The sequence below is a fragment of the Ammodytes marinus genome (genome assembly GCF_949987685.1).
Source record: "Ammodytes marinus genome assembly, chromosome: 11".
In the NCBI taxonomy this organism is placed as follows: Eukaryota; Metazoa; Chordata; class Actinopteri; order Uranoscopiformes; family Ammodytidae; genus Ammodytes; species Ammodytes marinus.
The window spans coordinates 17169993-17197878 of record NC_137215.1 but is presented as its reverse complement, the minus strand read 5'-3'; the positions used below and the strand labels follow the sequence as shown (position 1 = coordinate 17197878).

The window sequence follows — 27886 nt, the reverse complement described above, 5'->3', positions numbered from 1 at the left end:
TGGAGCGGATCAAACTGAGATCTGCCAACTCTATAGATAGGCGATCCAGTTCTGCATTTCGAACGACTTCCAGCTGTACGTGCAGAAATATAAAAAATGCAGTAGCTCTTTGCACTTGTTCCTTGCTGACTTGTCGGACCTAATCTTTCCTCTGTTTTGGGTGATGAAGTGGGATTCAGAAAGGAGGAGTGTAAACGCATACTGCTGAGCACTTCAGGTCCGGCTGAAGGTAGTACATGCATCTCCGTATACTTTAACCTGCCTGCTGATCTGTTGCTTGTTGTGCATCCAGAGGACTCCATGTTCTCTGGTTATGCCCCTAGCAACCCACACACGATCCAAACCCTGAACACTTGGAATAAGGCTGTGCTCATTACTATTATTTTCCTTTTGGACTGTTAGAGATGGGCTGTCTGCTTCACTATTTCATGCTCTCCTTATCTGCTTCTCTTTCCACCCAATAATTGAGGGTGGCTGTAGGCCAGTAAAAGTCCGGAGTACGAGGGTGGGGGGGGGGGGAGGAAGAAGGACAGAAACACAGGAGACAGGGAGAGCTGCTGGAAAGGGCAGGCTTTCATTCAGCAGAGAAACATGTGCACTTCTCTCCGAATTCACTTTCTGCAAACCCGGGGCTGTGAACAGTATTGATAACAGGCACTCAATGAGAGGATTAACGGGAACTCACACAAGGGCTTGGACGCTTACTGGTAACTTAATGTTCACTTTGTGTCATTCATGTGAGGCAACTTAATGCATTTCTGAATATTATAAATTATGTTTTGCATAGATTTGGGGTTTTGTTTGTATGCATGAAGATGCAACTGTCATATCTCTGAAGTAGAAAGCTACATTTAGTGTACAAGCATCTATGGGGGATGTTATTGATTGTTAAATTATACTTTTTTTTTATTGAATACCGCTTATTTTTCAGTCTGCCGTGTGTCATGCTGAGGTAACACTGTTCAGATCAGTAAAAGTTTTGCAACATTCACTTTAGTGTCCTAGATTCAGTGCTGCTGCAGTTACATATTGAAGACATTAAGCTGAGTTATCAGTCCCTTGTTTGCGCTACTGTCATGCAAAGAATGAATGGAATCATCTGAAGAATTTTCCTGGCTATTATCACTTCTCGTAAAAAGGATTTTTTCTTTCATATTTCTTGAATCTGTGCATGCATACTGCAAAGTACACTGCAGCATTGCATGTATTGTACACATGCGGTTTAAACATATGTGAGAATTGCATAGAAGAATAATATTTGTGACAACAGAAGAAAATATCTGAAAGGATTTGAAAGTGGATGTGTTGGCTGGAAAGCCATGACGCTTTACAAGACATTACTTTACTTTTTGGATTAGTTGAACAGATTTATACGGCAAACAACTGATAGGGCTTGGCTTTCCCTTGTTGCTTGAAGTATTTGGCAGGACTAAACCCCCCGATCTTGGCAACAGTTCATGCTGAACAGCAGTTGTTGTTTCTGGAATGGAACAACTTCCTTTTGCCAAATTTACAGCAGATAACGACAACTTCAACAGTTCAAATGAGTTAAAGACTGCAGTTGCATTACAAGACTACAGGCATGAATCAAATATAAGTTTGTTTTGCTAACAGACAAATATCATATTTGAAAGGATTATAATTTGTTAACACAAAATCTGTGGTCTTATACCGTGGTTATCACCTGTGATTCAGTGTCCCCCACCATTAACAAGTGAAATGTGAGAAATAATATGTTCAGCAGCTTCCTGAAAGGCATATCCAGCTGGAACCAAACTGCTTCTAAACTAAGTCTCGCATAAATCTTATTAAGTTTGCGAGGCACTGCAACAAATAACTGGCTCAACCCAGAATTCATGTCATGTGGTATCTTTATTTACTCGCATCTAGAGCGTCTTCAGACCTTTGAATGTTTGTTGAACATCTATGCATACCAATGTCAGTTTTGCCATTTAATCCCATCAACAAAAACCTTGGGCTTCACATACTGTCTGCTCTGCCCCCAATAACATTAGGTACTAACCTGCGACAAACGTGCACCTGTTAATTCTGCTGCATTGTGCATGCACTCCAGCTCGAAGAATCATGGCATTGCACTTGTAATTTTGCGTTTTTTATTCCTGGATCAAGGTTGCTTCTCTTCATCATGACTACATGTGTTTGGTCAAAGTCCACAGACGGAATTTCACTGTCTGATGGTGTAAATGAATTCCATGTGGCCCGAGCAGAGGTGTAGAAACACTTGGTTTGGGAAAAGTCAGTCGAGGGGAAAGTCATCCTGGCTGGACCCTGCCAATAAGGGGGTTTTCCAACAACCTCCTCCAGCTCTGAAGAAAACGACTTGCACAACTATGTCAGCTAAACGCCTCCTTCAACTCTGTTACTTCACCGCTGGTTTTACATGGTGGAAAAATGCAGTCATGTCAAAGAGTGTGACCCCTCTTTAGCTTCACCGAAATAAAAACATTTGGTTGGCCAAGGCTTATATCCTAGCCACTGTTTCGTTGGCCTTCATGCGTCACGATCGGAAGCATCACTGAATAGGTAGTACAATCAACTCCTTACTATCAAATTTTATCCTTTTGTTGTTGTATTGTATGCAGCTTATCTGGTCTTCATTTACAACTTGTCTTTCGAGGATGTCAGCAGTTTCTTTCTGTAAAAGATTGTTAAACAGAGCAGCCACAGAAACATGTGACTAAATTAGTTCTGTGAGCTCATATGCAACTATTCAGCTGGTTATCGGCAAATAAAAATTTGACTCTTTTCATTGGTTCATGATATCCTATTTAATCTCAAACTCCTTGAGCATGAACATAACCATCATTATACTCCACTGTAATATCATTGCATGCAAACGTTGTGTGCATGCAATGATATTACTGCTACTGAAATAGAAATGCCTAATACAGTTAATAACACTTAATTAACATGTCATTGTTTGGTTTATATGTTAAATGACAAACTTTGCTTTTTTTGTAATGTGTTGCTCTTGCCTCGTCAATGCTTTATTAAAATGTGATTGGGGCTTCAATGAGAACAGATCTGGTAATTTGTTCAAGTGACACTATTGTGGTTATATTCTTAAGAGTCTACAGCCCCGAGTTTTAGTTTAGTGCTATCTTCAGCCTGCTAACATGCTCACAATGATAATGCTATCAGGATGTTGTTTAACAGGTATTATGTTTAACATGCAAACAGTTGCAATACATCGTGCAATCATTAGCATTTAACACAAAGTACAGCTGAGGCTGATCGGAACCTCATTTGTTTTTTGCAGACATCTGATAATAAACCACATATTGGAAATTGATGGCGCTAGATGAAACGTCAGTGGATCACCAAAGTCATTAGCATACATGGTAAAACATAAAGGTACCACATTTCATGGCAATCCACTCAAACGTTTTAGGGAAATTTCACTGAGCAACCGCAACATCCCCTTACCCTAATCAAGGTGTGTAAGTTTTAAAAAACAACTGCAACAGTTTCTTTGTTCTACTGTTGGAGGTGACAAATTAGGAAGAGGCCACAGTTATTTTGACTGCATAACCATGTTGGGTAGTCTGACGCTAGAGAGATCCTGCATATTTTATGTGAGTCTTCAGAATACCATAATTGAACCTAGGGGTTATATTGGGACATCAGCTCTTTGTTTGTCCCTGTAATGTAACAGACGCATTTCAAAAGTCAGCCACACAGCAAGGCTGTTGTTATGCAGGTGTAAAATATGGGAGCCTTAGGGCAGGGCACAGAGAAATCAATACGAATTGAATCAATAAGTCAAATAAAAAAGGGTTTTAGGGCAAAATATTTGCACAAGGGAGGCTGTTTCAACACAGCTGGCACCAAAGATGAATTAGTCAAATACAGAAGAAGAGCTGGAGTATGGCAGCAAACCAAAAAAGATGAATCACATGTACAAATTGTTAAGCTGACACCTTTCCAGAATGTCAATTTTTCATATGTTCAGACTTGCCAACGTTTTGAAAGATCTCGCCAAGGTATAAAATAATCAGTAAATCAGTAACTGGTTAAAATTACTTCATTTGCTAATGGAAAGGAAGGTATTAGAATTGGTTTTAGCCATGAGGGAAGAAACTTGTAGGAGTGAAGCTCTTTCTGGGCAGGCGTTGTTGTGTTTGTGCCAAGGGCGGGAAGAGATGCAGGCATATGGCAGCAGATTTAAGGAAACAGCTGATAATCCCACAGGAAACAGTGGGCAATGGTTTATGGGCAGTTGTGGTCAGAGGTTCACTAGATTGTTTGTTTAGTAAAGCTGACGGTGCCATATAAGGATGTGGTAGATGAAGCTTGAAAGGAAAATGCTTAGGTGTACTAAGGCGATGGAGGCTGTGCAGCAGGATGGGAAAGACAGTGTGTGCCACATGGACGATGGATGCAGAGTATAATTTAGTGGTAAAATAATGAAATAAAAGATTTGTGGGTACTAGTCTGTGGCATCAGTTGGAAGTAGGAAGTGTATATAACGGACGAAAGAGGTAATATGGGGTGATGGGATTTGCCCTATATAGTCTCAGTGAAATTGTGACCTGCATGGTTTCCTTGTGCTGAATTTTTATTTAGTTTTACTTTCCCTGAATTATTAGGGTTCATTATGCCATTAATCCCTATATGTGATTTATGCCTAAACTGGAAACATGTCATAATCATATCCATTAGTCATGTTGGTAACACTTTACAATAAGGGTACATTAATTTACTGTTAGTTAGCACTTAGTTATTGCTTTATACATATTAACTGAGCATTAACTAACCGTCAAACCCTGATTAGTTCATGTTTAATAAGCATTAACTAACCGTTATGCTTAGTTAATGCTTAACTATGCATTAGTTAACTTAGCATAGTGTGTGCCTCACCAAGCATTTACTAACAATTAATAGCATTTACTAAGCATTAACTAACAGTTAATTAATGTACCCTTTTTGTCAAGTGTAACCATAATTTGCATATGAAATGTACGTGCTTCTAAATTGATACCACTGAACCCGGAATTTAAAGCTGCAGTCATCAATGTTTATACGTTAAATTCATCCAATAACTATGTGTCATTTAAAGGGTGTCCTCTACAAGGTAAAACATGCAGATAATTATTAACAGACTGTATTGTTTTGGTTTTCCGACCAATAACTTAACCGCTATAGTTCTATCTCACCACTAATCAACATTGTTTCCAGTTGAGGAGGCAGCTATTTTCAGCAATAGCTCTGACGAACCAGTTAGATAATAAAAAACGAGTTTGGTAGAGACCCAAAACAAAGTGAATATGTGGACTAACCTTACAGCAGGTGGATAGTAACTTTACTGGAATTAATACTTATGTTGTCTGCTAGATGTGTAAATACGTACAATTTTCAAACACTTTCACAATAGAAACTTTACAAGGTTAACATATATTAATGATATTGTGGCTTTAACCAAATAATGTAGTTTAAAAAAATGGTTCCATATTTTCTGTTGGATCTGTTAATTAAACCTTAAGTGAGTGAGAGTTGGTTCTCTGTTATCGTTCTCTAATATTTTGACATTTGGCAGCCATTTTTATTGCTTTCTGTTTTGTTCAACCTTTCATACAAAGATTTCAATCAACACAAACAAAGACTGGACTTTTCCGTCTGTTTTGTGCTTGACTTGGGCTTGACCTAAGCAGAATGCATTCAGTATTGTTTGCACCAAGTCAGCTTGTATGTGCACAGTTCTATGTATTTATGTCTATCATGTACAGTAGGTAGCCAGGCTTCTTCAAAGTGCATAACTGGATTATAAAAAAGTGTAAGACAATTTCTGCTGTAATGTATGTATGAATAATATGAATTGCATTAACCACAATATGAACATTACAATTAATATATAATTTTCTGGGAAATTATCCATAACAAATGCTTAACAGTGTGAATGTATGCATGGACTTCCTGCTGTCATGCTTGAGTCATACACATTCATACAAAGCTTAATCAGATCACCTTCATCTAATGCTTTAGGTTAAACGTTGGTCCAGAGGGATAAAGTGACTTTAATGCACAAATGTTGCTAATTTGCATGTGTATACAATGCTTGAATCAGTAATTGTTTAAATAGTTCATATTTTGCATAGCCTGGCGTCATAGCCAACATTCCTGTTGTTTTAGGTAGTTTTGTGTTGTATGGTATTACCTTTAAAGTCAATGGAGAGGGGATGAGCTAGAATTAATATCAACCAAAAACCTTGTTGATAGAAAAACAATAGTCTGAGTCATTAACTTCTATCAAGGCAAGAATAACATGGGGACCATAGGTCACAAATGCTTGCAGTGTCCTTTTCCTATTCCCTGCCATACAAAGCATGTTTTTCCCTTTCCCTGTAGGTGCACAATTGGAACTTGGTACTGCTGCATAATGGGTTACAAAGCGACATCCATGCATTGTGTCTTAAGATGTCTGTGCTTCATGCTTCTCCATTTGTTTAGTGCAGCTCAAGATGAAGACTTAAGAAGTAAGAGGGCTTCTGTCTTCATTTTTTTCTCACACTTTGTTATGCTTGTTATCCATAAATTAAAAACTGTCAAATGCATACAACTGGCAAAGGTGATAGCATGTACTGTAAATGCATTTTATTTAATATACTGTATCTCACAAAACTTTATATGAATAGTTTCAACCATTATTTTGCTGCTGATTTCTGACTTCTCACTTTATTTCTTGTCTGCTTTAGGTTGTAGGACCGCACCATGTGATTTGGTCTTTATAGTAGACGGCTCTTGGAGTGTTGAAGATGTCAGTTTTGATTTAGTAAAGCGATGGCTTGTAAACATAACAACAAGTTTCAACATTGGACAGAAGTTTACCCAGGTTGGAGTCGTCCAGTACAGCGATACCCCTGTTTTAGAAATCCCTTTAGGGAAGTACCACTCCAACAAAGACCTTCTCAAAGCCATGGAGTCCATTGATTACATGGGGGGAAACACAAGGACAGGGACAGCCATTAAGTTTGCTACAGACAAACTCTTTGGCCTCTCTGAGCGGAGCACATCAGGCGTTTCAAGAATTGCCGTTGTCCTCACAGATGGGAAGTCTCAAGATGAGGTTTTGAAAGCAGCAGAGGAAGCAAGGAAAAAAGGAGTAATTCTGTTTGCAATTGGTGTTGGGTCAGGGACAGAAGAGGCCGAGTTGAGGGGCATTGCAAACAAGCCATTTTCAACTTACGTCTTCTCTGTTGAGGACTACAATGGGATTTCAAGGATCATACGGATCATACGACAGAAACTGTGTGAAGGTAGGCAACTGCTGATCAGTGTCTGGTGGTAAAATATTACTCTAATATAATGAAGTCAAATGAGGTCAAATATTGCTGCCATGACAGTATGAGTGGTATTTGTTCAACTCATACTACTCCACCTGTCTTCATTATTCTGTTAATATGTTGTCTGTGTGTGTTTTTTTTCCATTTCACTGTGTTTGTTTGTTGCAGAGACTGTTTGTCCAAACAGAATACCTGTAGATTCCCGGGAGGAGAAGGGTTTCGATATTCTGTTACATTTGAACTTGGCTAAAAAAACTAAGAAGACTCAAGGGGCATTTCGTGGCAGTAAAGCCTTTGAAGTGACACCTCGTGTCGACTTGAGTGCAGCTACACGGTAATTATATGTGCTTTTATTCTTTCTCCATCATAAGCAGTATATTCACAAGTTGTCTGACTTTTAAATGTGGTCATCCAGGAACCTTTTCCCTGACGGGCTGCCTCCATCATATGTTTTTGTTGCCACGCTGAGATATGAAGGATCACTGACAATGGAGGAGTGGGACTTGTGGAGAGTTCAGACGCGTGACGAGAAACCTCAGATGGCAGTGACTCTAAACGGAATGGACCGCACTGTCAAGTTCACCACAACCAGTCAAGCATCAAGTGGAACTCAAACAGTTGCATTTTCCAAACAGACAGCAAGGGTAAAGTAGCATCACGTCTTATTTCTTTGCAATGGTCTCAAAAAACAGTCTACTGATTTTACACATCACAATCAATTTACTTTCCAAAGAGGGGTACTGCTCAGCCTGTGAAATCATTTGTGTAATTGACTCAGTAGGATTGTTGTCAAGTCTGGAAATAACCGTGTCATCAGGGGTATCTCTGCTTGGGCTTGGAGAGTAAACATTTTTAAACAAAAATCCTGAATTACAAATGGTGAAGTTTAAAAGATTTGGGTGAGAAGGCCAAACAAATGGATTATACCGAATTGCCTAGTGGCAAATGTAGGATCCAGCAATACTGGCAATTATAGACTAAAATTAAAGACACTTTATGAGAGAGCAATGTTTGATTGCTGGAGTACTCCTTTGAGAGTCTGATGCATTTATTCTGTAATATCTGTCAAGAGGAAGCATACTCACACAGTATTATACAAGTCATTTGGCTTACAATTGTTGGCTGTTCCTGTATTTTTCTGTTCAATATTCCATATACTACAACTGTGGCAGACACTGTTCAAAGTTGGTGCACCTCCAAGGTTCAAGCATTGCTTTCAACAACACATAATAATAATGTTATGTAACCAATCAACTCTAATCCTCCTATCCTCACATCAGTAAGGCTTGTTTATGCCTGCAGAGCTCCAGAAATCTATTTAACCTTTACAAAGTTAAAGTCACTGCAAATCTGTGTGATTGGAAGATTGTCATATATATTGAATTGTTTGTTCCTTAATCAACATATTCCCATAATGTATTGCATAAATGACTATTTCCTTTTCTTTGTCCCTTGCAAAAAAAGCTGTTTGATGAGAAATGGCACCAGCTGCGACTGCTGGTCACTGAAGACGATGTTACTCTTTATGTCGATGACCTTGAAACTGAAACCCTTTCTTTGGAGCCCCCTGTCGGCATTTTCATCAATGGAAAAACCCAAGTTGGAAAATATGTTCAAAAGGAAACTACAGCGCCAGTAAGTTTATCAACACCAACTACCCTATTTTCATAAAATACATGTTTGGTTCCCAGGGAAGTAATCCGGCTGTCCGCCAGCTTGACTATAGCAAGGGGGAACAGTTTGTTTAATGAGTAGTTCAGCAAACACAGTGCTGATATATGTTTTAAACAGCATCACACACAGTACTGAACAGTTTATTGCTGCCTCCCAAGAGACATGCTTAACCCAGTGGATAATAAATCCATGGCAAAAATGTCCAAAAGGTCTTATTAATCTTTCTTTTATTTGTCTCATTTGGCACATTTGGTGGAACAAATGCTGGTTTTGTAATAAATAAATTGTGCTGGGTTGTAATTTGCTCTGCAGAAGGCTATATAGTGGTTTGTCTTTTAACCTTTGATGCAAATAAATCCATGCAAACACAACAGACCTTTTTTTAATGTAATAATGACAATAAAGAATGCACAATACATTATTTGAATCCAATCATCAATCTGATGTAACACCTTTTATTAATGATAAAAAATAGCAAAAACTGACCATTTCAAAGACACATATGTAAGCAATTAGTCAGGTTTGGCATTGTTGCATTGGTGGCTATAATGATGGTCAGTAAAATTTAAATACATGTAAAATAAATTTAAATTAAATAATTAAGCCATTTCCTTGAAGAAAAAAACCTTAGTACACATGGCTGTGTGTCATTATAGTGAATACTTAAATTACATACGATAAGAAATATAAGAATAAGGTCTGTGCAAAAATTCCTACCTTTGAAAAGACAAGAAATTATTTATTTGTGAGGACTTCCAGCCGGTCTGTTCACAAATAATTATAGTTTTGTATTATAACATAAAACCCAGCTTGGTATTCAATGTTATTGTGTGTACTGATCCATTGTTATATGGTTCATGTAGTTTAATGCAATTGAACAAAGGCAATGCACTTTTGTAAGTATAATTTCTGGATAAACACACTTGTAATTGGAAACAGATTTATGTAAGTGGAACTCGAAAACTACACCAAAATGTATAATAATGCAATTGTACACAACATAACATGTCTAGCATGCATCAGAAGACAAGACCAAAACATTGGTGTCATGTTTATACCTAAATAAAAATCCACCATTATTATATGCAAAAGAAAAAACTATGTTGCCATGAAGTCTTGTTGTCATGAGGCTGGAAATAATTGAAAAAAACACATGTTGAGGATCATATTTCTGCCCACATGGTACTATAGTGAAACAGTCTATTGGACATTGTGAAGTCACTTTTCCCACCAACATTAACTAAATACCAAATAATGGAAGAACAGTTGCTGCAGAACAAACAAACTGAGGGAGGTCTGGCACATTTGTAGCTACTCAATGCGGGCACTTATCTTCCTTTAACAGTCATACAATAGCAATTTCACTTCATTAGTGGCAAAGCACTGATACAACTGAACTAAATGCTGCAAAATTATCCACATATTGCAATGTGTTTGTTTTGTTAGCTCAAACAGCGGTGTTTGTGTTTTTAACAAGTTGTTTCTTTTTTTGTTTAGTTTGAAATTCAGAAACTTCGTATTTACTGTGACCCTGAGCAGAATACCCGGGAGACTGCATGTGAAATACCTGGAGTTGTGAGTACAAGAGCCTGATTGGCTCTGCACTTAGTTGTTTTGAGTCCAAAAACAGCAAAGAAAACTTTTTCTCACCTACTTTTCACCTTGTCCGAATAAATCTGCTTCTGCTCTGACAGTCACCACAGTTTTACCATCATAACTGCACACAGTAAACTACGCATGCATATAAAGTGATTCTTGCTTTACATTTCATCAGTACATTTGTAGAATTGTGTAGTCAAAGACTAAACTTGGCATACTCATTGGAAGTCACATCTGTTTATGCATACAATAATCTGCTGGAGGAGGACCCATGGCTCAGCGTCAAACAGTTTGCCCTCAGTATGTTTTTAGTATATTGTCTGCTGGTCCCAAACTTTGTTGCATGTGAAGCAGTGGCCCATTGTTATGTTGGCTTGGAAATAGTTTTAAACACACAGCCGGTGCCAAATTACTATTTTCAGTGTGAAACTGTTGGAGAAAAATATCAAGAGACAAGATGGGAGGCTTAAAATTACACATACTTGGCAAGTAGTGCCGCTTCTCTCCTCTCTCTGTGTGCTTTTCAATGGTTTATTTGCTAAAGGATCTCACACTGCAGTTATTAATTTCCTTTTAAGTTGAGGATCAGGTTACTATCTGGCAAAATATCACATTTGATTTAGAAACACAAAGATATCCAGTTGGCAGTGTGCATTTTAGCAGAAGCTCCTGATTATGCAATACTTAAATACTTAAAAATAAAACCACTTTACAAAAGCAGGTAAGTTACGTTTTTGTGATGAAAATGTAATGTATTTAGAAGTGAAAGAGTGAATGTATAATGTGTTTTCGCTGCTTTGGTATTGGATTTTGTTCCATTTACAAACATAGGACCATAACTTCAATAATCCATTAAACACTCATTACCTAAATATCAGGAATTGTTTAAACATGTCCATCACGGGCTACCCCATGCATTCTAGTTTCCTGGTCCAACTGTCATATCAGAAGTGGAGTGTCCAAATTAATTTGAAGGGAGGGGGAAGAGGGTTGTACTGTATGAGGGGCTTCCTGTGTAAAGCCAGGGATGCACTTGACCGGGGAGTGACCGCAATAAAACAAAGCTCCAGGGCAAGATTCTTGAGTCCATGTCTCCTTCTTCCACCACTGGGCCGGTTCTAACAATGTCCAATTTGATTCCTCCTATGTCAAGAAACACACCTAAAATCAGTTTATAGAGCAGAGGACAAATATTCACCTTTGAGAAGCAGGAACCACACACTTTGGGAATCTTTTCCTTAAACCATTTTGCTGATCATTTTCTATATAATAATTGATTCATCGACTAATGATTGCAGTTTTAATATGTATTATGCTGTTTGTGTACGCAATGTATGGTCTGGTCGATGAGAGTCTAAATGTGTTCATTACAGTGCTCCAACAGTCCTGATTACTCTGATCCAACTCAAGAGCCTTGTGCTTGTCCTCCTGGAACCCCTGGAATACAAGGAATAAAGGTCAGTTGTATATATAAATAATCCTCAATATATTATCTTTTTGAATGTCCTTCTTTGTCTTGTGTCATTTTGTTGCTGAGTGATTTCAGAGAATATATCCTGTTCCTGGTTTAGCACAGATAAGAGTTCCTCAGTGTTCGGCAGTTGGTTAAATATTTACTTAGAGCTGTGGTGTTTTGTTGAAATCATGTAAAAGAAAATCAACTTAATCTTAAAAAATGCTGGTTTATGTGTTACCTCAGGAATGACAGAGAGACCAAATGGCTTCTGTTGGGAGAAAGAACTTCTGAAAGCTTAGAAAAAGGAAAATGTGTGCTGGAATGCTAAATTCCCAGGTGATGTCTCAATGCTGCTCTCTGTGTCGGATAATTGTGATGAGCAAGAGGCTGCACTTTACCAATAAATCAAATCTAACTACAGCCATTTCATTCTGTAAACCCAGATTTCTTTTTTGTGTCAAAAACTCGTGCTAAGTTGGAGGTTTTAGCACATTTATCTTTTAAATACAGTCACCTGCTGAAAACGTAGTGTTACAAATTATGGGCACACCAAAATAGCCTCTTTCCTCCGGTTACGCAAATTGCGGCTTGCCATTTTGAGTAAATCACGGTTGCTTTTGTGAGATCCTATTGTACTGTACTGTTGGATTGAAGAAAAACCAGACCACTGCCGAAGATAAACACTGGTTTGAATGGAAAATTACCAAAATAGGGAAATAAACCCACACGTTCTACTTTATTGATACACCAAATAATAGCAGCCCCGGTAATTAAAGCCTTTACACAAGGCCCTTGGAAATATATTACCTTAACAACAAGACTCTTTGTTAATAAAACCTACATGGATTCATGCGTGTTTGTGTTAATAAGATCACCGCTATGCTTTTACTACGTTTACTAATAGATCCAAAATGCTGGGAACATAGCTGGCTCCCAGATGTTCCCTATAACATAGTGCTGAAGAGCATTTTACACTAGATTAGAAATAGTCCGCTCAGCGTGGTATAGACATAAATTAAATCAACACTATACAGCTGAGAAAGCATATTGATATGTTTTAAATTGATTAGTCTATCTTGCCTTGAGGTTGCATAATTGATAAAGATGTACTAACCATTTGTGTTAGTTACACACAAATGAATGACCCCATTCTACTTTCTTTAGGGAGAACAAGGAAACACAGGCAAACCTGGTCTGCCTGGTCCTGCTGGTGCTGATGGTAAGCCTGTGAGTACTACATAGTTCAATATACAAACATACAGAACATATCCTCGTCACAGCTGCAACCATAACAGCATTGAAGAAAATGCCAATTGAGTTAAAGTTTCCTGTTAGGGGATGATAATCCCCTGCTTGTTAATGTTATGTGGTCAGAACTGCTTCAGAATGTTAAAATGCAGCGGTGAATACACTTACTAACTTATTTTTCCAATGGGTCAAATAAAAAACATCTCTGATTATACCACAGTGGGGATTTTGTGTGACGAAAAGCCTCCAAAAGTAAAACACATGTTCTACAGCATGATCAGAAACTCAGAGAAAGACAGACTCCATTTGCCTGCCTATAAATCACATGCACCAAGTTGAGGAGGTTGAAATGTTTACCCAAATGTGTATATCTTGTCTAATTCAATATAAAAGGGTATCCCTGGCATTAGAGGAAGCCCGGGGCCGTCAGGTGCACCTGGAATAGAGGTAAAGAAAAATTTTCTTAATTTGCTTATTCATTGTTAATTAAATTCACAAATCCAGCAGAGGAAAAGTAAAGCTGGTCTCCTTTATTTATTTTGTCAGGGTCAACGCGGGTCAGATGGGTACAAAGGCGAGCAAGGGAGGCACGGTGTTTCGGTAGGAAGGTCAAAAAAGCAGATTTGTGGCACATTCCGTTTAATTTTTGCGCTGAAGCACTTATTTTTGATTACTTAATACCAGTTTTGTAACACAAGTCTTTTTTTTCAGGGTGAGAGGGGTATACCTGGATTACCAGGAACGCCTGGACAACCAGGAGAGAAGGTGGTGATGTCAATTATTCAAATATGGTGACAGAATTTCTGCTCAAAAACAGTCTTTAGAAGTTTTGTCAAAGTTATGTGCTTGAATTTAAATTGTAGTTTGGTAAGTGGGCCAAATGTGTTGAGCTGAGAGAAAATACCACAGAAAGAGTACAAACACATGAAAATCCCTGCTAAACACATCAATTTGAACTGTTTGAATATCATTGCATCAATCAGTCTAGAAGCCATATGTTATAAATATAATGTCAGACCCCCTAGCAGAGTAAAAAAACACAACTTCTACCCTATGGGACAAGAGCTCTTTGCAGAGAGAGCATGAAGGCCATCAGAGACTTTTTAAATATATTGAGATTTCCAGACTTTTGTTCTACCCTTTCCTCAGAAAGCTCTAACAGTTATACTTTCTTTGTTATTTTTAGAGACCCAGAGGTGTATTTTATTTATCTTGCTGCCTTACATCTCCTCCATGCTCCTTAGTGTACCAAAAACATCTGAGGTAGAGATTCAAGGATGAAATGTGAAGACAAATGAATAAATGTCTGTGGCTATAACTCCTTGTCTTTGAGATCCTGAGATATAATCATCAGAAAACCCTATACAAAACTAAACAGATCACGCCCACGCATTGAGGACTGTTTACTTCATCAGTCAAAAATCAAACCTTGAAATTCAGTGCAAACCATCAACAATATAGTGTAGCTGTATAAAGGACAACACAAATAAATAAAACCGGAATTAATTGTCTGACAGCTGAACATCTTTACCATTCAGGGGTGAGAATGTCTACGCCGTACATCACAACAAAACAAATTCAACTTCAAAACACTGAAGCAGATGGTGGTGTCTCAGCTGGACAATTGTCGCTCTTATTTCTTTGACCATTATCCTACCACATTAAACTTAGCGTCATTTTAAGGTACACTGAGGTAATGCATCCTCTCTAGATTGCATCATCATTCATAACATCCTACCTTGTAATCAGTGCAACCACAGGGGGCTCTCCCCGTTGGCTCAGCTGTCTGCAGACACATGTCTGCACCTGGAGCACATCCTCCTGTACAATGCGTCCCATTATTAGAATTTTACTCACAGGTCAAGGATGTATCAAATTAAGCTTGTAGTAGTGCTTGGGCTATCTTCTCAGTTTTCTTTGATTTGTATAAGTAGGCTACTTGTGGTTTTGGCCATACAATGGAGGATCTTTTCAATTCATTTTCCAGTTATACTTAAAACACAAAGAGATCATGGCGTTTTACGAGTCTGCCAATGTGCTCTCTTAAAATCTCATCATTCGACACCTAATTAGTGTAACGGTCTGATGCATCATGGATGATGAGATGAGCCTAGAGGGTGCACTTTGAATGATTTTCCAACACTTCTGACAGAGGCCAAATTAGTTAAAAAATATGTTCATAAAAACTCTGGTCAAAGGGGGTATTAAAAAGTATTCACAGTATTGTAGATCCAATATATTTGTATGGTTAAGTTGTTATCTAAAACTACCTATCCAAATTGTTCCCACCCAAGCTGTAGGCACACATGGCTCACATTTTGGCATAGAATCTAAACAAAAGAAACACGTGATGTCTGCTAAATTAAGTTATAAGTACATTATTCAAGGACAAGGAAGAGAGATTGTTTGCCACTTTGCCAAACATTGGCTGACTGTGTTTGTATATTCATAGTCTGTGATACTTGTTCATGACTACAGTCATCCATCATCTTTGAAGGAACATTGTTTTGCTAATTATGTGAGCATCCATTGTGTGATATTCATCACTGTAGTTCACTATACCTGTAACAACATTTTGAAATCAATGTTCCTAATAGGAAAACCTAAATGTACGTCTGAGAGCAAAAGCTCTTTAAAGTGTCAAAATGTCAGCCATTCCTTACACAAATGATGCCTGTTTCTGTCTTTATTTAATGCTTTATGTTGTCACAAAAACTGTCACCCCCTGGCATTTACAACTCAATCTAACAAAACAGAAAAACTCACTGCAGCTTAATGACAAATAAAGCACAATCACTACAAATTGGCTCCCATTAGTGTGTCCTTATATTACTGCCTCAGCTGCAGCACTTCCAGTTAGTAGCAACTTGAATCCCTTTCGCTGTAGCTTGTTTGTTTTTGACTGGATGTCTGCCAGCATACCAGCAGTGAAGGCCACAGCTGGAGAGGTGGCTTATACATGTTTTGATACCAGCGGAACACTAACATTTTGTCCTGGGACTTGTTTGTTAACTGAATACTGAATTTAGCTCCAATGACATACATACACTATAGTTTAGCAAACAAAGCTACAATGACAATGTTGTCACCCAAAAAACTCTCTGAGCCAACCAGTGATAAATAAGTTATTTGAGAGTAATGTGTTCCCTCATTTCTTAATTATAAGATACAAAATCAGTGAAAAAATATCATGGCACGCCCTTGTTTCGAATACAAGTTATAAATAATGATGCAGTGAAACTCGAACCTTTAGGGAGTAAATTAGCTAAATTAATTGTCCTAGAAAAGCAAGACCGCTGACTAATTAAAACACTGACTACATAATTGGGGCCTGTATACTTTACAATGAGTCTATGATGTGCTACCGTCCAACAGTTAACAACTAGCTACAAATGAGTAGAACTGCTACATCACTGTTTAGATGAGCCTGGGCAGTGATGAGCCGGGGCAGCGTCTTAGGTCCTATCTAAAGATTATTTTAAATATTTTCACTTTCCTCAGGGCTCAATAGGATCACCAGGAATTGCAGGGTTGTCTGGAAAAGCTGGTCAAATGGTAAGAGTGCAGGCCATTCTAATGGAAAAAAACTCCAGCTAAGTCACCAAATATTACACACAAAATGTAACAATTTTAACTGAATGGCATGATATTTCCAGGGAGAAAAAGGAAGTATAGGACCTCCTGGGCCGCCAGGGTATCCTGGAGAACCTGTATGTATAAAACAATACGGAATACAATCTGGAGCTTGTGTCATTATCATTGTGTGTACAATGCCTTGCTCTGATTTCAGGGCCTACCTGGGAGAGATGGAAATATTGGATATCCAGGGAAAGCTGGTCAAAAGGTCTGTTTGTTTTGACAGTAGAAAACAGTATATGCTTATTAAGGGATTAAGAATAATAATATAAAGGCATTAGGTCGGCTAAGCGGGCACATTTTTGAAAACTTTGGTGTTACCGAAAGTTTTGGTGTTGATGTTTGGCAACCATGGAAATAAAGTCCCACAGTGTTGGTATCCCCCTTTTACTTTTTCCAACCCCTATTTGACAACTTTTTAAACATTAAAGGCTTTTTTAAATGTTTTAGGTAGATGTTTACTTAAGAAATGTAGCATCTGAATCTAACACCACATAAAAAAGTATGACGACAATTTGTATGATGTGTCAAATTAAATGCTCAGCACAAGGAATTTGGTTGACAATGAAATGTATTTATAATGTTTTTGTTTTTCTAATGTATTAAGGGAGAAACTGGTGCCGATGGTATGCCTGGTGTTGATGGAAGGGAAGGCCATCCTGTGAGTTTTAAAATGTTGTCTGTCTTACAACTTTGCTTGGTCTGCTAGAATTTTAGGATTTGATGCAAAATGTGTGGGGCTACAATATAAAAATAACTTTCATACTGAGTTAAACATTTTCAGCGGAGCATTTTAAAACAAGAAAAGGAGAATTTTGTGTATGTGGTACTTAACATTACAGTTAACGAAGTCCCTCAAAGCCAAATGAAAGCATGATGTGAGCTGTAAGTGCAATAGGCAAATACTGTACAAGAGCAGATTTTATGGATTACAGATTTGCACGCATAATGTTTTTTAATCTGTAATCAGACTGCAGTGAGTTAACGTACTGTCAGCAGTACAGAGAGTATCTCTGACAGCCAGTAAATAAGGGGTATTTCCCTGTAGTTCATCCCAGGATAACCCTCTTATGTAACATACAGGCTCAGGCTCTAATTTAAGGCAGTGAGAGTAATTTATCGAGGGAATGCTGTGTTTCTCTGGAAAAATCTGTTTTGGGAAAAAAGTGTTTTAACTGGGAAGCCACCAAGATGAGCATGATTGTAAGTGTTTCCCAAAATGTTGTGATGGGTCTACAAAGGATGAGTCAGTTGCTCCACAAGGCTGTAAGCCATCTCCCCCACCAGAACAATAGAGTTAGAGAAGTATCCAAGGAGACAGGATAAGAACTGTACATCCTCATGTTAAAACAGATTTTATGAAGTTGCACTGATGAAGGAGGCCCCTGATGCGGGGGTCTCTTTACCTAAAGGTTCAGTGTGAGTGTGTGGAGTGGCTGGCTCTATCTATAATGCAGTATCTCTGCCTTTCTCTCTAATCTATTCACTATGCACATGTGTTCCTCAAACTTCAGTCTGAGGCAACCACTAAGCATCTGCAAGCATTTATCTCAGAAGAAATAACTAAAACAAAACTAAAGAGGCTTTCCAGTGTTGCTGCATGTGTTGAACCACATCAACTTCTAATGTATTAAACCCTTTATTTATACTGTATGTATCTGCTTTAATTCATACAACACTTTAAATAACTAATACTTTTTGTATTATTGCATTTATCAGCAAATAAAACACATACAGAATGTGCAGTATAGTTGCAGTACCTACACATCTACGCATGATACTGTTTGAAACAGTGATTAAACCTTAAACTGTATTTCATAACTGCACAGAGCTGGGTAGTGCAAAAAAGGAAACAAAATTAAATATTCCTTTGGAATGATTATATTTACAAAATTAGTTTCACATTTTGCTAGACATTTGTTGGTGCTTCATGTAAAGTTCAATCAGAAACTGTTATTGAGCAATTGGCTTCAATTGACACGGACACAATGAAACACTTATTTCACTGCAAGGGGAAGTAAACCAAAACCTCTTTTTAGTATCAGTTAATAAACACAGCATATTTTGTTAAAAAATGTAAGGTTTTATTAAAAGAGTTTGTATAATATGTAAAACTATTGTTGATAATGCTTGTGCATAAGAGACATTACTCAGGATTTGATTGATACACAAACAGTGTCATTGCAAACAATTTCATGATTTCCGTAAATATATTTTTATGCAATGGAGTTGAATCTGTCTGTCCTTGAACCCAGGGAATGCCTGGATTGACAGGAATTGCAGGCCTCATTGGACAAAAGGTGAGATCTTGCCTGTATAGGTAACATGTCCCTTATACTGTATGTACACAGCAACCTGATCAATGCTCTTCTTCAGTTGTGATATTTTTTGGCTGACATAATTTTCTCTTAAGGGGGAAGCTGGTGAATCTGGACCCAGGGGCCTCAAAGGATCGATGGGACCACAGGTGAGCTATATGTTAGAGTCTAACAGACTTAGACCATTTATCTATAGGTTTGAATACTGTATTTGAAGGAAATGAAAACATTTATTTTTTTCACTTAACTTGTAGGGAGAGATTGGATTACCTGGTGGACCTGGTTTAAAAGGACCTATCGGAACCAAGGTAATCATTTGTTTCTGTTAAAAAAATCCCTTTCAGCTTCTTCAAACATCTGTAATGTGAGTGTTACAATGATGCTAGCAGAAATAATGACTGACTTTCATCTTAAGAACATAAAAAAGGATCTAAAAGTGTGTAACCGTGCGTTTAACACAATGTGAGTTTATCTCCCCCTCTAAATCCCTTGGGCTGTGTGCGCACTGGCTCAAACAGTTAATACTACAGATCAATTCACACGATCAGGCCTTAGCAGCTGACAAGCTGTAGGCCGAGCCATGACATGATTTAATTCCAAGCACAATGTTGTGTTGCTAACAAGCGGGGTGAGAGTGAGACATTAAATTATATTACATTTCCAAGCCAGTTATTGTCCAATATGTAGAATGCATCGTAGTGCATATTTTCATTAGATTGGGCGAGGTAAAAAATGTCAAGCCCTCTAAGCAAGGAAAGATTTAAATGCAAAGAAAGTTGCTTGTGTCAGCAGCATATCATGTTTTGTTTGGTCGCTGTTTTTCTAAAATACACTTTAGCACAAGTAACAAATTCATGGCCACATCGCCAGCACTGAATTAAGGAATGATCCGGCTCTACTGCTTTCGTCAGTGGAATATTAGTGGAAATGTAAGCAGTCTGGACTTCTCTCGTCTGGACGCTGTCTTCTAATCACTTCTCATTAGGTGATTTGCCTTTAACAAGCCAATCGTTATTGGTAAATGGCACACAAGTGAAATTCTAGTTTATGGAAGGGCAGGCAATACTTTTATTTTATGGCTGAGCTTCAAACTGTAATTACTGAAGCATGTTCAACTGGAAAATAAAGCATACGACTAGACACAATTAAACATCAAGCTGCATACACCAAAACTTTATGGAGGTATGATGCAGTGCCGCTGGTGATAGGATGTGGTTTGAATGTTATTTCATTGTATATTTTGATGTAACATAAGACATGTTTTATTTCTTAATTAAGGGGAATAAAGGCGATCTTGGAAGTCCAGGTGCACAAGGGACACAAGGGCCTGCGGTATGTTACATTTAAACAATATTATGTTAATCAAGTGGCTTTATGTCTGATTTCAAATAGTGTAATAATAACTTGTAGGGGAAGGTGGGGTGATTTGTGCATTTTGGAAGTTGCAAAACCCCTTGTTTCTAGAAAACCGTGGAAGAAATTGGAAATGTGACCACATATTTAAGAAGAGCCATCCATTTGACTCATCCTGTAAAGAAGGGAGACACAAGGAATAAGATATAAGCACATTTAAGCTCAAAAAACTGTGTTTTGCCTTTCAAAGTAAAATTTCCATGATCAAGGTTTTTTGATTATTGTGTCTGAACAATTATAGACACGTTTGAAAACATTTGACACATGTTTTAGTGCTTTGGTATGCTACACTTTGAGTCTATATAGTTAGCACAATGTCAACCCTAAATTGCTGCATCATGCCTATTATCCAAAATTCTGGGGATGGGGTGATTTGTGCGCAAGGGCCTGGGTGAGTTATAAGTAAGTAAGTAAGTAAAATGTATTTATAAAAGCACATTTATGACAGTTTGCACTGTCCAAAGTGCTGTACATAGTGCATTCAGTAGGTAAACAATGAAGGTAAAATAACAATAACCAAAATAAAAGACGTAAAGCCCATACATCCACATAAACACAGATAGTAGTGCAGAGGTAAGTAAGTAGTGCAGAGGTTAATGGGGAGGAAACACCAGGGTGTACATATGGGTTTTGAGCCTTGATTTAAAGGCAGAAATGTAGGGGGAATCACATTTGTCAGGTGGCAGTTGGTTCCACAAGCACGGAGCAACTAGTGCAAAGTACATTTCTGAGAGTTGTGCCAGTGGCATGGCTGTATACGCTGGTCACCAAAAGAAAGTGATAGTCTACAGTAGCTCAGGAGAGAGTGACATCTCAATTCCACTTAACGACACCACTGATGAGAGTTCAGATGGCCAGAAAGATGATGATGGTGACTTTGTCATTGTGACACAATGACGCACAAATCACCCCACTACGTGGGGTGATTTGTGCGACAAGACAACTTTTTTTCCGAAAGCTATATTTCTTAAACAGTTTATTCCAGATCCAAAGTTTTTATTGCCAGGGATGCACAACATCCTGAAATATATGTACATATTTGAGTTGGAGACATAACTGTCAAGGCCTCACTTTAAAATCACTTTGAGTAAAAAGTTGCACAAATCACCCCACCTTCCCCTATATTGTATCGATAGAGCTGCCGGTAATAAGTGTTTATTGATTCCCAATGTAACAAAGTATTTTTACTTTCTACACAAAAAATAAATATAAATTGTGTTTGTTTTTGATTATTGGTCTTCCACTTAATACTATTAAAGGGGCGTCCAGGGGAACCAGGAAGAGCTGGTCAGCCAGGGCATCCGGGAATACCAGGCTCGATGGGCAGCAAGGTATTTTCTTACATTTCTTCTCTTCAGTTTCATACAATCAAAACATTTTTGCATATATTAATTTTGTTAGTGAAAAATGTTGTGATGATGTCTTGTGGAAAGGAATAACTCAGCTGATCAAACATAAAATGTAGGTCGAGTGATATTCTGTTATACATTTTTTTGTTATATTATCATTATTCTTTTTTTTGTTAAAAAACATTAGTTCGCCTAAACTTCAGAACAACATTAACCTCAATTCAGTTTTCCTAGCATTTTTTCTAAGCGATTGCATTTTCATGTAATTTATGGACATTTGTACATAAGAAGCTTAAATAAACCAGATGTGAGAAGTCACTGCAATTACCAAGTAAAATATGTATTTTTCACAAAATCATTTGGAACACAAACTGTACTATTTTGTTATAATCCATGTCTATATATTATTGTTTTCAGGGACAAAGGGGAAATTCAGGTGAAAGAGGAGAGAAGGTAAGACTTGAGATAAAATCACATTACCATCAATGCTTAGTCAGAAGAGCAGATCATACAGCAGCGTTTTCTTGATTATGTTATATGCTTTCTAGCTGGATCAATTTCATTTCATGAAAACTGTGCAACAAGAAAGTGTAACCATTTGTTAGTTATCAAATGTAATGGGTGCTACTGTGCTGCATTTAAAACACATTATACTGCTTCAAATATTCATTATTCCTCATGTTTTGAATGTATGTTTTAACAGGCAATACTAAGTACATATGCTGCACATGCATTATAGACCTGCGCTTGAAACACTGATTTAATTTAGCTTTCTGACGATAATCTGATTATTTACTCAACAGGGAATGATAGGTGATAAAGGAGAGCATGGTCGGCCAGGGGAAAATGTGAGTTTCAGCTTTGTCAAATGTGTTATTGTCATGCAAATGAAGCTTAACTAGAACAATATATTTAATAAACTAGCTCCCTCAAGACAAGCCCACTGACTGTAGTCTGTTACATATAGAAGGAAAGCCCAAAAACTGTAACTTAGTTTTAAAGTGGATAGCACCCCCATGTGGCCAATTATAAATATTATCTCATATCTCCTGAACAGTGAGCAGCATTAGTACCATTTCTTTCTTCTTTTATTTATGTGGTCATGTGATGCATTTAAAGTGGAGTCCGAAAGTCTTAGACCATATTGTAAATACATTAGAAAGTTGTGATGTTTAATGCTTTATTCCGGTAAATATATTTAGAGTTACTGTATATATATATATATATATATATATATATATATATATATATATATATATATATATATATATATATATATATATATATATATATATATATACAGTATATGGCATGCTATTTAACCTGTAGGTGGTGCTACAAAAGCTTGATACCCACAACATTCTAGTATTTTAAGCATCAACTGAAAATCAGCAAGTCAGTCTGTGCCTTCAAATTGAGAAGCTCTTTTACATTGTTAGAAAATAAGACATTTGAGTGCTATCTAGCTATTAATGACTGACTTTCATTGGACAGGGATCCACTGGTCCAATGGGACTAAAAGGAGAGGTATGTTAATTCATCACTGCACCTACATTGAACCTGAATTGTTTTGTGTAATGCTTACACTTTGGTGTTTTTTTTTGCCAGAAAGGGACAACAGGTGATCTGGGGCAAAGAGGTCAAGAAGGTCAAGTGGGACGGCCTGGACAGTTGGGTCGGTCAGGCTCAGCTGGTCCCCCAGGGCTGCGCGGGGACACAGGTCCACCTGGCCCACCTGGACCTGAAGGAAGATCTGTATGTGCTCTGGACATTGTGCTAACAATTTTACCTTCTTATTATGATGTTCCACTGTATCTTGATATTGACTGACATAATGGAGTTAGACACGGAAAATCCATGTCATCTGTCATTTTTTATTCCAGGGAAGTGAAATGTCAAACGATCACATTCGTCAAATCTGCAGAGAGATTCTTCAGTGTGAGTAACATTATAAACTAACAGATGATGTGTTTCTGTGCATTTCCATTGCACATCTGAAATCTCTTCATTGTCCTCCTAGCTGAGCTGCCTTTATTGTTGCTGAGCAACCAGCAAAGTAGCTGTACCAGATGTCAAGGACAGCCTGGTTCTCCTGGTCCTCCCGGTCAAACTGGGCCCCAGGGGTTCAGGGGTTTTCCTGGACTTAGTGGCTCCAGGGGACAGCCAGGCCACCCTGGTCGGCCAGGGCAGCCTGGTGTTAATGGGCAGAAAGGTAAAACCACCATCAAAGTCAGAAGTATGTTATTCCAATTGTTTTAAAGCATATTCAAGCCAGTACCCTTGTGTTTGTAGGAGATCCAGGTTTTGATGGTGAGAAGGGGAGTCCTGGTCGAACCATGATTGGAGAGCAAGGGCCACCCGGGCCTCCAGGTAAACAATATGACAGAAAGCCATGTGAAAGCTCATTTGCATGGAGATGTGGCTTTAAAAGGTTAAGATTGGATTAGATCAGATTGGCTTTATTGTCCACCTTGGTGGAAAGTTTTCTTTGGCCTCTCATTACGAATAGCACAACATAACAATACAACAAACAAATACACATCAGAGACAGAATATCTATCTATAAAGCGAGAAATGTCTATGTGTCTGTGTGTGTTCCTGTGGCTCGCATATCTCTCGGACTGTTAGTCAGATTGGCCTGAGTTTCCGGATATGGCTTGCGCATGGCACAAAGGTGTGCATCCTTGATTGATTGTGAGGTTTAGGTTTTTTGGACCAAAGATGTAAAAGTTATCATATTTATATCATACTACTTAAGGCCCTTGCACAACGGGCGCGTTTTATTCGTGCGATTAATTTGTTAATTACCGAACGTATACAGAGTCAATACAAGCTTCCACACCAGCGCCGTAATTTCGCTTCGCAAATTTGCATCTTTTATTTTTTCGAACTGAGTTCGATTTTTCTGGGACGTCGCTTCTTAAAGTGAGACGCGACAAAATTCACATTTCAAAACATTTGCTTCTACGTGCTGTTTATTCGCGTCGCGCCCGGTGTGCAAAGGCCTTTAGATAAGTTGCGGCAGGTATAGGGACCCTAAATCTACATCCAGATGGGAGCATGTTTCTGGTCATTTGAACTGATCATGACTTACATTTGTTGTCTCTGCAGGTCCAATGGGTCCCCATGGGTACAGTAGGCCAGGTCCTTCAGGTAAGCCCGGATCCCCCGGTCTAAACGGAGCAGAGGGTAAAAGTGGTAATCCTGGCATCTCTGGTCGGCCTGGGGTGTGTGATCCATCCATGTGCTATGGTAACATGATGAGGCGGGATCCTTACAGCAAAGGGCCAAACTATTGACGTAATGCAGTGCGACTGCAGGCACCAGTCCAGAGCTCATGTGGAACAAACAGCCATTCTCAGGAAGATCTCATCTTTTCAGTTTCTCTGTCGTGGAAAACAAAACTGACCTCTTCTAACACCTTGTACGTGATCTCAGACAGTCAACAGAACTAGATCCTGTCACTTTTTCTCTGTTGGTATTTTGTATAGTTATTCTAATGTCTTTGAACATGCTTAATGATGTTAAGATAAATCATCATTGGCTCCATTTACAGCCTCATCTGAGCACCTTGAACTCACATACTACATGCACCTCTCTCTGGCCACTGGGGCTGGTACATTTTCTCATATTGCCCACTGGTGTTGCTTTGTTGCATGTCGCTCTCTACATTTTAAAGGTGGAGTATATGGTTTCCAGAGAATGCTTGTTGATATTTGAACTAACCGCAACGATATTGGAGGCTCACATCGAGTGCTCCAGCCGTCCATTAAAGAGCACAGTGCTAAAAGACACTGTGAGCATCAGTCCCATTGGATAAGCCCAGGGGTGGATTACTGCACGGGCACACCGGACACAGGCCCAGGGGCCCAAAGGTTCAGAGGGGCCCTTAGTCAGAGATACTGATAGTAACCTTTCATGTTGCATAGTCAAAGAGCTCAGTCACTGATGTCAATAACAGGGTCCAAAAAGGAATAGCTTAAATATAAGGATACTCGTTAAAATTTAACAAGATAGAAATCATCATGGGCCCCTCAACTAGTAGGGGAGAAATGCAAAAGCAAATTAAAAACAACAGCATTTCTAGCTCTGTGTAAGGGGCTCCATGAGGGGCCTTGAAGTCCCCCTCACACATACAGAAATAAGCTTTCTATGTGTGAATTCTAAATTGTTCATAAAAACTAGCTATCCACCCTTTATCTGTTGAAATGGGCCCCTCCATCATAGAGCATGGGTCTGCAGACCAATCTACTGTACTGTTTTTACAGTTGCAGAGTAAAGAGTGCTGCCTGTTTAAGAAAAATCTGAAAAATAATGTTCCTTCTGCATCTCAGGGTTTGATTGAGCCTCTAAAATGTCCTCTCAAAGTGCACCAAATTGATGCATTTTACTTTAAAAAGGTAAAAAAAAACGGGGGTGCATGCCCCCCGGAACCTCCAAAATCATGTGGGAAACACTGACTTCCTTAATATGTTTTTGCCATTAATTGTATGTATCTGTGTGGAAAAGTCAGCGTACCTGACTGGAAAGGGAAGAGTTGGGGGCCCTTTAAGAGTTTGTGCCCAGGGGCCCATTATCTGTCTATAGATAAGCCCCCTGTGTCTGATAAGAGACAATAAAATGAAACCTTTCAAGTTGGGGACCCCCTGGGAATTAGATTGTGTGGCTCGCACCGGGCCTCTTTGTTTACATTTTTAGACCCTCTGCAGTATAAACAACAGATTTTTTCAGCGCACATACACTAAGTACATGTAGTGGATGGTGGCCAGATATTCGCTGATTTAAAAAAAAAAAAAAAGTGTTTTAGATTACAAACAGTATACTCCACCTTTAAAGCTGACAATATACTTGCTGTTCAACCACGCGCTTACGTAGATATTGTCAACATATTTGTTCACATATTTGACTACGTACGGCACATACAACGTGCATTGCTCATAGTGGATGGACCTACGGATGTGTAACGTTAATTTATGAGGAAGTGCACAACCAACACTTAAAACGGACGTGTGTGAGTCGTCATGCGCATGCTTTCGCATAGTTAACAGCAAGTATATTTTCGGCTTAACAGAATATTTGGTGTGTGCTTTCTTTACAGACACACAACAACGCTACAATAAATTCCATGTTCAGTGAATTGTTTCACCATGAATGAAATTGGCACATTTCAGCAAGACTTGTGAGTTTGATTTCCTGTAGCTGACTATGAGCTGCTGTGAGCCTGTGTTCCTGAAGCATCCAGTTCCACTGTTTAGCACTTAACTTTTTATGAAAACCTTTTTACAAATGCTAATACTGTGTAACATCCAAGTTAAATTAATATGTTTGCCCTCTATCATGATGATACCCATTCATTCATACCCCCTCATTTAATTTTATTCTAATTAGGAAGTAAATGTTTCACCATCTGAGAACATGCTGGCATTTAAGTTCCCCGCGGCTTACCCTTTATTACTGTAGCAGGTATTTTATTGTTATTTATAAAATAGTCATAACTGTGTATTTCAGCAGTGACATGTCTTAAACAGCTTTTTGTAATTGTATTATTTTGTGTTAAGGTGACTTTTGTATGAATCTTTCTTTTTTTAGTAGAATTAAAATATCTTATTGATTTGTGAACAGTTTTTTTGTGTGCTTTGGGGGTTTGGATGTGGTGTGATCATTTCCAATCTTTAACTCATTAAAAAGGATTTGGTGCATTGGCCATGGACCATTGCCTTCGTCTTCATCTGTAGTTCTAGGAAACTTGGATATGTGCAGCTTAATCTAGAAAGCTTGTGTGTGTGTGTGTGTGTGTGTGTGTGTGTGTGTGTGTGTGTGCTGAGTTCAGAAATAACAATTTTAGTGTTGTAGCTTTGTACACTAGATGGCGCTATGAGGTAACATCCCAGT

At 38.3% G+C, this 27886-nt stretch overlaps 1 protein-coding gene across 4 annotated transcripts; it reads left to right on the top strand.

Annotated features, from left to right (window-relative positions):
* The first annotated feature begins 570 nt into the window (after nucleotides 1-570).
* On the top strand, nucleotides 571-27698 carry col21a1 (collagen, type XXI, alpha 1). Of its 4 annotated transcripts, XM_080037044.1 has the most exons (31): nucleotides 653-707; nucleotides 2131-2544; nucleotides 3281-3375; nucleotides 6367-6494; nucleotides 6714-7274; nucleotides 7470-7635; nucleotides 7717-7945; nucleotides 8766-8936; nucleotides 10473-10550; nucleotides 11948-12031; nucleotides 13195-13257; nucleotides 13672-13725; nucleotides 13825-13878; nucleotides 13990-14043; nucleotides 16780-16833; nucleotides 16935-16988; nucleotides 17069-17122; nucleotides 17522-17575; nucleotides 19170-19214; nucleotides 19328-19381; nucleotides 19487-19540; nucleotides 20511-20564; nucleotides 21905-21976; nucleotides 22412-22447; nucleotides 22798-22842; nucleotides 23489-23521; nucleotides 23603-23749; nucleotides 23878-23932; nucleotides 24015-24206; nucleotides 24287-24364; nucleotides 25106-27698. In XM_080037044.1, the coding sequence occupies exons 4-31, from the start codon at nucleotides 6398-6400 to the stop codon at nucleotides 25291-25293; spliced, it is 2880 nt and encodes a 959-aa protein (XP_079893170.1). In that variant the 5' UTR covers nucleotides 653-707; nucleotides 2131-2544; nucleotides 3281-3375; nucleotides 6367-6397; the 3' UTR covers nucleotides 25294-27698. The 4 variants fall into 4 exon arrangements, with proteins under 4 accessions (XP_079893169.1, XP_079893172.1, XP_079893171.1 ...); XM_080037043.1 differs by lacking the exons at nucleotides 2131-2544; nucleotides 3281-3375 and having other exon boundaries at nucleotides 571-707; XM_080037045.1 differs by lacking the exons at nucleotides 2131-2544; nucleotides 3281-3375; nucleotides 6367-6494 and having other exon boundaries at nucleotides 600-707.
* The last annotated feature ends 188 nt before the right edge of the window (nucleotides 27699-27886 follow it).